The sequence below is a fragment of the Diorhabda sublineata genome, chromosome 2 (assembly GCF_026230105.1).
Source record: "Diorhabda sublineata isolate icDioSubl1.1 chromosome 2, icDioSubl1.1, whole genome shotgun sequence".
NCBI lineage: Eukaryota > Metazoa > Arthropoda > Insecta > Coleoptera > Chrysomelidae > Diorhabda > Diorhabda sublineata.
In genome coordinates this window covers 15,367,138-15,379,220 of record NC_079475.1, presented here as the reverse complement: position 1 = coordinate 15,379,220, position 12,083 = coordinate 15,367,138, and the positions used below count along the sequence as shown (strand labels likewise).

General features: G+C 33.5%; 1 protein-coding gene across 4 annotated transcripts in view; it reads right to left on the bottom strand.

The window, feature by feature from the left end:
* Positions 1-12,083, bottom strand: part of LOC130452813 (pleckstrin homology domain-containing family G member 5) — a 363,306-nt gene that overhangs the window by 158,275 nt on the left and 192,948 nt on the right. For all 4 annotated transcript variants that reach the window (XM_056792270.1, XM_056792271.1, XM_056792272.1 and 1 more), the window contains one exon: positions 3,866-3,966. In XM_056792270.1, the coding sequence (XP_056648248.1) occupies positions 3,866-3,966 (101 nt within the window). The remainder of the gene's footprint in view (positions 1-3,865; positions 3,967-12,083) is intronic.

Below are 12,083 nucleotides of genomic sequence, written 5' to 3'. Positions count from 1 at the left end.
TCCAATTTTTGAGATCTTTCTAAGAAATTGATTTTGTTACGTACTGTCTTATTTTTTATACCACTCAAATGGAATTTAAGATTTCTATATGGATATCCTTTAAATTTTAATCATCATTTTATGAATATCTACAAAATGTTTGAATTATTGGAACTTTCTCTTAAGGACATTTAGTTTTATACATTTTTTGTGGTTTTTTACCTACCATTAACGAAAGGCACTGTAAATGTTAACGTTTCTTATAACCACTATTTGAATAATTTTAAATATTTATACTGTAAATCGAAATCGAGATTTAGCCGTGCAAATCCTCTCTAAAGAATAATATCTCATATTATCAAACCAATGTTAAATACTTTATTTTACAATAGATTTTTTGAATTACTAATATAGAGGATGGTTCGATAAGTACTTAGCAAACAAAAAAACGAAAATTTTGGAATTCACAATTAATTTTTCAATATAATTTCCATGGGACCAAATCATGAGAATACAGTGGACGTGGTAGTAGTTCCTAATCAGTTTGGCCATGGTAAGGGCGGAGTTGTGAGTTGGTGCAGTTATCATGGTGGAAAAACACTTTTCTAGCAAATCGTAGAATCAACCAATAATTCGGCGTAGCCTTCTAAGCCGTTTCTCTCTTCTCCAGAGAGTCGACGTAGATCACATCGAGGGAATATCATAAAACAGTGGCTACTAACTTTCCGATAGGAACTCTAGCTGTCCATTGTTTAAACTGTTAAGAAACGACGCAGACACAAAATATAATGCAGGTGTGACTCACATGATCTTTTGAAATTTTTACTCTCTACTACCCTGCGCATCTTTCTTTGGCGTTCTAACAATTCGAAATTGATTTTTGCCACATTATCATATGTAGTGACCGCTATGGGAGCACTTAGATATTGCTCATCTAAAACCACCTTGCAACCATGTTGGAACTTGTTGAAATAATTTTGACGATCGCCGTAGAAGAAGAAGAGTTATCAAAAACCACATCCAAACGCTTTTTGGGGTCTTCTTTCTCTTACAATTTAGTCGACCCCAGGCAATCACTGTTGTAGCGACACTTTTGGCAACAATTATACTGATAATGATAAAATTTGACAACACTATTGATGGATTTTTATTATTATCATAGTCTACGAGAGTAATTTGATACGAGCTAACCTAATTTTCAGTTAAGTTCATAAATTGAATTTCATATCTCTGTTTTTTATCTTGGTAATTAATTACAAATTGCGAAATTTTTATCACTGTGATCTGGTTTATTTCAATTCTCTAATTTGTACTTGGAGAGAAAGAGAAGATAATTGAACCTTCTCCAGCTCCATTTTGTGTGTCATCAGCACGTAATTTTACTTCATATCTCTTTTTGGATTCATCAACTATAATCGGAATCCTCATCTTATCCTGAGTTAATGATTCCATCAATTTCATGCAATTATCGTCTTTGTAATATATCAAATGAAAATCAATCACGTACGTGTCCGGAAACACTTCAAAATGTAATAATTCTCATGTTCTCATCAGGTTTTGCTCCCCAGCAACGTAATTGGCAACGTTGTATACCACTTTAAACCGGAGAATTTAGATTTGTGTCGATGGCAGATATAAATTTTTATTACTTTCACCGGTTAATGGTTTCCTGGCTTGAGAACAGACTATTATATATTTAGGGATAATTGTGAGGGTTGATTTCAATTTAAAACCCGCGTGTTAATCAAATCAGATAAGAAGCGTTCAATTTTATGTTCTTTATCAACTTTTTTGTAGCAATAAATTCCAGTGATACGAACAAAAACTCAATACTTATATTGGATTTTACAGCAAGTCTGTATATCGAAATTTCTTTCAATACAAGCTATTTCAGTCAAATATTGAGGAAGGAATTCTGGAATGGATTTCGCCTACTTCCCACTTTGAAAATAAATTATCTTTCAAACTCGTCATTTTTTAAATTCCTAAAACTTATAAACTAATTCAAAATAAAGGAAATAGAAATAGAGAAAAACAAGTAGATATTCAATTTTAATCTTATCTGATAAGAAGGACAAATCTGATGATTCTTAAGAAATTCATTGGTATCAGGATCGATTTGATTCAAAAACATTTGTAAGGTATCGCATTGGTGGCATGAAATCCTCTATTAACTTAGTCCTTTGTTTGCATCAATAGTTGCCTAGCTGCAGCTGGGATGATGGAGACCACCTTTCATATCATCTTGTAGGTGGTCGTCCTGGTGGTCGGGGTGTAATCGGTTTTTCTTCCTTTGCAATCTTTGCGAACCTGTCATCTAACATTCTGTCCACGTGGTCTCCCCATTCCCTTTGCCAATTTCTCGCCCATGTCACTACATCCTGGATGTCACGTTCGTATTTCAGTAGCTCTTAAAAGCCGCTTAGTTATGGTGTTCTCTGGTCTGGTCTCACACAGGTCTTTAATATTCTGTATTGGTCCTGGTGGTCATATATTTATCCCTTTGACTCCTTTGTTGTTTGAGCGTTCAATTTATTCCTTAGATTTCTATTACTTTTTGTTCGCTCCTAGATATTGGGATGACATCACTTATTCTACACTCGGATCGTATATTACGAGTTTTCATCTTCTCGATTCTCTGGATACTGTGAAAGATTTAGTTTTCCTCGGAGATATTTGCATGTTAAAAGTTCTCGCTATTTGTTCAAACCTACAGTAGCCTTTGTAACTTATCTTCGTTTTCTGAGATAATCATGGCGTCATCAGCATAACATACTATTTTTATTTCTTTGTTTCCCATCCGGTATCCTCTTCCAGCTTGCTTTACCTTGTTCATAATCTCATACATTATAATGCTGAACAATATCGGGCTGAGGATGTCTCCTTGTCAGTTTATTTTCCTTTCTGATATATGAAAAATTATCGGTAATCAGGTCTTCGATTACTTTTATTATGTTTGGACGAATCTTCTTTCTCTTCGTTGCGTTCAATTCAATTCCAATTAACTTAGAATCCAGTTGCTATCGAAAACACAAATTTTCTAATGTTTCAATATTTTTCAATATTTCATTTCAATTTTTGTCAAATTTTAACTTTATGGCGTAAAAGTTGGATATCTGAAAAAGTATATACAGTTTAGTAGGACAGTTGTCAAAAACTGACATGAATATATTTAGAGAACAGAATATTGCACTCGATCATTTATAAAACAATAAGTGAATTGGAACAATGAATACCATGTTTAAACCTTCCAAAAAGTGGGCTTCCAAAAGCTTTGACTAATGCCCAGTCAAATAGATCGTTAGAATGTGTAAAAGTCAAATTAGGAACATTAACTCGAAAGTTGACTCGCCGATTTCAGCTAACTCACATGACGATTAGTCGAGAACTAAAGAGAAAGGGTGTTATTATGATAAGACCAACCAATTGCGCAAGTGTGCATTATTATGTTATATGGGATTTTACAAATTACGTCTCTTCCGCAAATATTAAAAATTCATTTCTTCATTGTATATTGCTCAGTACCTACGTAATGTAAATTTAATTTAATTTAAAGGATTTAGAACTATAATTTAGAACTTTACAAAGCGGATTAGGTACTAAATTCCAGTCGATACTCTTAATGAATCCGTCTCGAGTTTTATTACCTACTCGGTCCACCTTTACCTGAATTATATCTGTCCCGAGTGGCGCATAATTATCTCAACAGATTAAAAATCATCACGTACCCAAAAAATCAATATAAACTTTATTGATTAGTTCAATGAATTATCTTAAACTGGACGTTTCATATTTTTCGCTTTAATTATAATCACGGACCATTTTCATTGCCCAAAAGTTTCACCTAGCTCCAAAAAGTGCGATATAACAAAATCATGATACTTACAACAGAGAAATTCCTCGTTGTGCCGGAAAAAACAATTCATTTTCCCATGTACTTTCATCTCCTACTTCGAAGTTAACGCTGAAACATTCGCTACTGGATTTCTGTAACAAATTAAGAATTATTTATATAATTCCAACAGAATAATCATAAGGTAATATTTTGTTTTAATTCACTGATATCGTTGGAATTTGAAGAGGTAGTCAAGGGGAACCTATTTCAAATCCTACTCAACATCACTTACACGTTGTGAACCTTGTTATCTACAGAAAAGCTCAGACGACCGAGTTTCGGCGTTGAATGTTGAATATAAAAGGAAAGGACCTTCCTTGAAGCAATATGAGGTACAGTATTACGGAAAATTGTCCTCGGGTGAATAATACAAGAGTGAATTTTTATTATAAAGTAGAGCCATCTCCAGAGATATCACTCGCTAAAGAACAAAGAAATACCGAACAAAAAAATCGATGCTTTCACAGTGATCTACAAAAAATTGAGTGGGAGGACGAAGGTACATTGAAACAGGAGGCTCATTAAGAGAGAAACAATATTAAAACAGTGAAATACGTTAACAAAGGCATACAATGATTCGTATCCATCTACTCTTTTAATGTAAAAGTATGTCCTGTTACTGTATTTAAGTTCACTGTCCATTCTAAGGTAACATGCCTTAACACATAAATTTCTACGAGGTCTGACTATTGAATAACAAGATGGGCATCTAGAGAGCGCCCTAGATGGGTGGGGTAAAAAACGAGTAGTGCGTTGGGTATCTGGATGTATTGTCTATGCACGACCCATAACATGTTTCCGTCACAATCTCAAATTTCTCGATAAATTGAAAAAAACTTCGACTGAGTGCTATAAATTGTTGCAAGAGATCTATGGAGAAAATTCTCTATATCGTGCTCGTATTTTTGAGTAGTGTAAGCGCTTTGGTGAGGGCTGAGAGAGCACTGAAGATGTCCAGCGCCCAGGTCGCCCTATGACTGCTTCAACTCCAGAAACAATGACCAAAACCAACCAAATTGTGCGTGAAGATCGTCGAATGAGCATCCGGATGATTGCTGAAGCTGTAAACGCCGATAAAGAAACAGAAATATTTTACACGAGAAATTACACATGATAAAAGTCTGTGCGAATTTGGTGCCAAAAAATCTGACCTGACCAAAAGCTCTTGCGTCAATGGGTCTGCTAAGATTAGAAAAATATCTGCTTTGAAAGGGACTCGATTTGAGTTGATGAAAGCGGTAGAGCAACAAACGGCAGAGCTCCTAAGAAGACCAAAGAAGACTTCCAGCATTGCTTCGATCATTGGAAAAAACGTATGGAAAGGTGTGTGGCGAGGAGGGGAGAGTATTTTGACGGATATCATTAGAATGTTGAATAATTTTTAATTTTTATAATAAAACCTTTTTTAGTAACCAATGTCGTTATTTAATAGCCGGACCTCGTATATCCATCTACATTCTACAAGTGGAAAATCAAAGTAAATTTGTGGTAATTCGCCGGTAAGTTTTTCTTATATCTTTTTAACTTTTGCTTTTTATGAATAGCGTTCACAAAATTCTAGATGTCTTTTTTATGATATTACGTCTGAATAAGTTCGTAGTTTCTTTATTTTGGAATTAATACGGATAAAACAGAACAGAAAATATGAAATTTCTTCATAACATCTGAAATTAGACAAGAAAAAGCTAAGAATGACCGTTCGAGATCGATTTTTTCCTTTATCAAGAGCTCTACTAGAGGGATAGAAAAATTAGGGAATTTCAAGCAAATTTTGTAATATTAAGTCGAGCTAAGTTCCTAATTTCTATTTATTTAAGAATCAGTACGAATAGAATAGAACAGAAAATATGAAATTTCTTCATACCATCTGAAATTAAACGAGAAAAAGCTAAAAATGACCGTTCAAAATTGATTTTTTTTCTAGCTCTGCTAGAGAGATAAAGAAGTTAAGAGATTACAATATTGAAACAGTTCTCGCGCACTTGCCTTAGTGCTGTTAATGTTAAAAATAGAAAAAAAGTTAAAAATAAAAGTTGCTCAGTTGTTGTCAGGCGCTTTTTTGAAGTAATAATAAAACTTTGTAACAAATTAGAAAATGGTTTTCATATGACGCAATTTTTTGGATTAATCTGCATATATATGAGTCAATAAAAATTGCTAATATTTCATTCCAAATATATTTTTCTGTAGAATATAAATCGAGTATTTTGAATCTATTTTAATTAGTAAACCTCATTATAGGAACTAATCATAATGGCCCCAATAAAAGTGGAAGGAAGAGCTTGATTAATCGTAGTCAAGGGCGGGAGATCGTCTAAAAAGTCCATGCCTTTATAAAAAAAAGCAGAAAAATGAATAAGTCTGCATAACATTGTAATTTCTTTTAAGAACTAAATAAAACATCAACCAATTCAAAATAATGGCAGTAACGAGACGTGTTCCGTCCTTCCTCCAACAAGGACACAAACGAATGCGGCAGATTGTACGTGCTTGTCGTGGCCCATTTATACTTAATAATTGGACTCTAATTACGTTCACATAAGTTAGATAGAGATAATCAAACACATCTTGATCAGTTAAAGTCTCTCTATTGAACATTTGATAACTAAGAAAGGGAAAATAAAACAGTAATAGAAGCTTTTTCACTACAGTATGCACATATTAACCCAAAGCGGATAGTATAGAAGAAGCTACATGAAATAACAACTAAGAAGCTATTTAAAAGCTGCTGACAAGTAAGCTGTAACTGTAATCTATGATGGAAAACCATCTTTATAGTCTAACCACCTTTATTTCAAACAGGAGCATCTTGAAGAAAAACAAGCTGGCTTCTATTGATATAGTACACGCAGCTTCGTCTTTATCACATGCTGCTACAATTTTGAGTGTCATATTCAAGCATCTATTAGACTATTTCTCACAAATCAAGGAAAATCACTAAACCATTATTCGTTAAATTACAGTAATATGCATTACAGACTCACACTAACACGTTTTTCAACTTTGGCATATGAGTTTGCGGAATCTTCAGAGTTCTGACCACCAAAAACTACGATGTCAGTCAAATTACGCAAATGTCTAGTGGAGATGTATATTGGTATTAGAGACCTCGATGTGTGTATTTGTTTGTTTCATGCCAGATAAGCTAGTATCCAATTTTTTCATTTTACACATTCTGAAGGGTACTTTATTTGATTATTTTTTGAAATAACATATTTTGATCAGACTGACAACCCGATTTCAATTTTTTCCAGATAATAATATTGTTGATTGTTTTCTACTTAACTTCACGTCACGGGATATTCGGATTATTCAAAAAGACATTTTCATTACACTTTACCATGATTTGACAGGAAATAATGCGGAAAGACAAGATGTAGCTTTATAGACTAGGAAAAAGTAAATAAATGTTGACATATTTGAATAGTTTTTTCTTGGTGTGATTATTCTAAACAGTTTAGGGAGATAGATGTGTATAAACTTATAATGTCACAGGGTGTATTTTTGGTGTATAATATGATTGATAGAGAACTAAAACGGACAGGATACAGGTGTTTCTTGGGATTCCATATTCTTTTTACAGTATAAAGTATTCTGAAATATTGCGAGCAATTCATCAATCAAGTTTGAGATGTGTAACAAGTCTTTTTATTATTCAGGTATAGGGTGAGTGAAAATGGATTTATGAGCATAATTTTTTAGAGATACTAATAGTGTATTCGAGAGTTGGTACTTTGAAAGATGGCAACACTGATGTGAATATGTCAAATTGACAATCCCAGCATTAAGTTTGACATTTTTAATAGTCAACGGGTTTTTAAGTTTTTAATAGTACTGAGAACGGGTTGTCATACGAGGGCTATTTGAGTGGTTTAGAAGATTTTCTATGAATTTCAACCTGGATTAATCTAACAACAGTGTATCGATCAAGTCCCTTCGACTTTTGATGATGAAGTAATATCTCGAGATACCGTTGCTTTTCCGGATTCAATCGTGTTTGCACTTCGCTACAGGAGGAATTTCGTCATCCATAATAAGCTGTTGTACCAGAAAACATCAATACTGTGCATAAACTGATATTGTAAGATCGTCATGTGATATACCGTGAGATTGAGGCACACTTGGGCGTCAGTTTCATTCGCATATATTCAATATAGCATGAACTTTTGGCTGCCACAAAGATTAAATACCGCATAATTTGACAATTGCTCAAAAAAGTTCGTCTCGATTGATGCGAAGATATGCTGGGAATATTCACTGCTTCAAACGACGTCTATAATATCGTGACAGGCGGCGACTCATGGATCTATGCATATTAACCCGAAAATGAATAAAAATCGACTGTATGGGTTTTTCAAGGAGATCCAAATCCAACAAAAGTTGTTCGCACACGCAGCAAATGGTCAACTGTTTTTCAACACCTGAAGAAGCAGTTGAGTTCAAATTTCATGTTTTGGTAATGAAATGTAAAAAATGCTTCGACAATTGGTACGCATATAAAAGTGTATTGACCTTAATCCAGAATATTTTAAAAAATAATAAAGCCATATCCAATTAAAAATATTCTTTTTATTTATTGATATCAAAAATTGAGTAGAAAAAATTACAGTTTTTTGAATTTGTATTATGGAAGTGAAATCTTTAAGAATATAATGCGGTTTAGAGTAATTTATCACATTTTCATTTATTATTTTGATATTGCTTTTCTTTTTTAATTTCAGGAGTCTTCACTCGTGCAAAAAAATCACTGACAAAAATTCAGGAGTAAAATCTATCGTGGGCATAGGAAGACAAACTATGGTTTGCCAACCAGTATATCTCCATTATTTAGAGTGGAGAAGTCAGTTTCGAAGTATAAATTGGTGATAGTAGGAATCTGGTGTTCTTACAAGCTGAATAAATGTTTCCTCAGGCTAGCTCGTGGAGTGGGAAAAAATCAAAACCAAATACCTCCAAAAATATAATATGAGAAAAACTCAGCAGGGAAAAGGGAAAGAAGAATACATTGGTCTTCGAGAAACTAATTAGTCTAGGATGGAATGAAATTCTATAATAAAATATTGAATCCTTATAAGTCATCAAAATATTTTTCAAAATGTCATCGGGTATATAAGCTCAATAGAGGATAAATGATGGAACCTCGTTTTTTTAACTAAGCTGTGAGTTTTCTCTGTGTATATATACCTAACACCAGCGACTATAGAGTATAAAGGTATATAAAAAAGTCCTTGAAATTTGTCACATGATAAATCTCAAATTTTGCATATTTTTATAAGATAACTTCAGAAATCACATTATCCATTACCAGACACTTGACACTCTCTAACAGAGACCCCTCAATTATCAGTATACGTTTGTTATAGTTAACCGCAACAAACAAAAACAAACGTTGAAACATCTGCCAACGTTTATTAGACAGCCTCAAAGCAGAGAGCGACGTATTTTTAAACAAAATAATGTTCGTTGATGACATTTGAGTTCAATACTACGAGGATGTATTGATGTCTAGTTAGCCTAGACCAGTTCCATGCATAAACAAAATATTGCGTTACCATAGCAACGAACAATAACTTATTAGAAGTGTCAGTGTAAAGTTTGACGTCAAAAAAGTAAACCAGAGTAAATGCAATAAATTAAAAGAAAAGGGATGTCCACCAAAATTGTGAAAATCGAGAAATTTGAGTATCGAGCCATCATCAAGTACCTGTATTTAAAAGGGTTAAGAGGTAAGCAGATTTACGAAGATATGCTTAATATTCTTAATGATTAATGTCCTTCGTATGCGACCGTGAAAAATTGAGCTACAAGCTTCAAAAGAGGTAAATTTCCATTGAAGATGATTACCGATCGGGAAGGCCAGTTTCTGGGTCACTCCCCGAAAATATCTATGCAGTTCATGATATGATTTTATCAAACCGTTGAATTAGGCTAAGACGGATATCTGAAGCACTGAATATTTCATATGAACGCGTTCACTTCAATTTGGACATGAGAAAAATTGCTGCAAAATGGATCCCCAAATGTTTGAATTTTGACCAAAAGCGTGCAAGCATGGCGTTCGATCTGTGCTCGATTTGAAAACGATGTAGACTTCTTACACCAAATTATTACTATAGATGAAACATTTCTACGATCCAGAAATAAAACAGCAATCGATGGAATGGCAACACACTGGTTCTCCAAGACCTAAGAAGTTTCGTCTCTCCGTCTGACTATCATCTCTTTCCTCAACTGAAAAAAAGTTTAGAAGATCGTAAAGCAAGAAGCAAGAAGAAACATTTTTTTTCTAGAGACGTTGCAGGTTCGATGTAATAAATTTATCCAATTTCTTAATTGGAGAATATGTTGAGTAATAAAATATTTTGACATTGAAATTTTGTTTGGTTCTATAGTAGCCTAAGAATTTTTCAATATATCCTCGTACAAACCTGAATTGCAAAACACCCAGGATCCCCTTTAACAAAAAAAAAACTCAAGACCTCGCCATCCGCTAGAAAGGTGATACTATCCTTGGTTTTGGATAAAAAAGACCCTATGTTTGGACACCAAAACTACCTAAAAAGTTCAAGGTACTATGAATTGTTTGACCAATGCTTGGCCAAACTTGGCTTTGAAACTTCGAAAAAACCTCCCTAAAGCTTAGACCTCGTTTCTTTAGATTTCCATCTCGTTGAAGGATTGAGAATTCGTTGATTTGCTTTAGATACGGACGTTCGTAATGAGGTGAAAAATGGTCAGCCCAAAAACTTTCTACCACGAAGGTATATAGAAGCTCACTGAACCAAGTGCATTGCTAAATATGGAGTCTATATCGAAAACTAATATATTCGATGCGAGTCTATCTCATTTTGATAAAATTGTGATGTAAGTAATTTTTGAATAACTCGTATGAAATTATTGTTTTTTTTCTGAATCCATAGAATCGTGTCATAAACTCGAAATTAGTTTGTGTTGCCCCATATAGGCGATTTAACTGCAATAGATACTAGTGAATGATTTATTATTATCATTCAAAATGAAACGAGGAGATTGGACTTTCTATCCTTTTTCTTTGTTTTTTCTCCCTAAGACCGCAAATCCCTTTGCAGCTGCCATTAACCTTTTCCCAGCCTTTCAAACGAGTGTCATTTATAAATCATGTTTGTCTTCGAAATTTCTTGAGATATATATATTACGTTTAAGAATTAATGTACAAAGAGTTTTTTTATCTTATCAAACAGAGCAAAAGTAAACGAATGGAACTCTTTTGAGATGTTTTTTTTAGAATCGCTCGTTCATATTTGTGAATTGGTAGCAAAAATGATTTTGTACGAATGGAATTATATTATGTTCCATTTCATAAATAAGAATCGTGAAAAGTACCTTTGCCTATATTTGTATCTCATACGTTTAAAAACAAGAAAATTGCCCAAATAATGGTTTTTCGTAAAGAAAGCAGGATTTTAAAAACTAAACAGAAATTTACTAGCACAAAATAAATACTGAAATGAACACATTAAAAGCAATACCATACACCTGACAACCTGACCAATAATACAGGACTGCTTGTGTTACCTAGAGCAATATGTCGTAGTCCTTATCTGCGTCTAGTTCTCTAATTAATCTTGACGACTCTAGATTAGAAGACTTTTACTTTCCAGATTAATACGTTGCTGAGCTTTTATTTCTAGGCCTGGTACCAGCCAATTTCCCGTGGAATTTTGATAATCAAGGTCGATTTTCTTGATGGTATGAAGGTAGTATTTATAACCTTCTTCAAAATCTACCCTGTGCCGAAGGGTGTTTTTGCCCTTGGAGATGAAAATTTTTTTCATCAAAATAATCTAGGCCGATAGATTGACTAATTCTAAGCAACTTATATTCTACAAAGTTTTTTTCTAAATTTGGTACTTTTAGACTTATTAACGATTGGAACAGCTCAATTTTCATTAAGAAACGCATATTTTTTTACTGTTTTTATAAAAGAACAAAGAGACTAGTTTTTTAAGGACCTCTTTAAATTCAATAATAACCGAGTTCTTGCTCGTTAAAGGATTGAATTGAATTCAACACCTTTAACTTGAAATGGATGATTTGGGAAAAAATCACGGGATCTTTTTCAAAGCACATAGAAAAACCTTGCAATTAAGTTTATTCATGTATTCTTGATATGATCCATGTGATTTGACCGGTTCTGAATGCTTATTTTAGAAAAAATAAATCATTATAT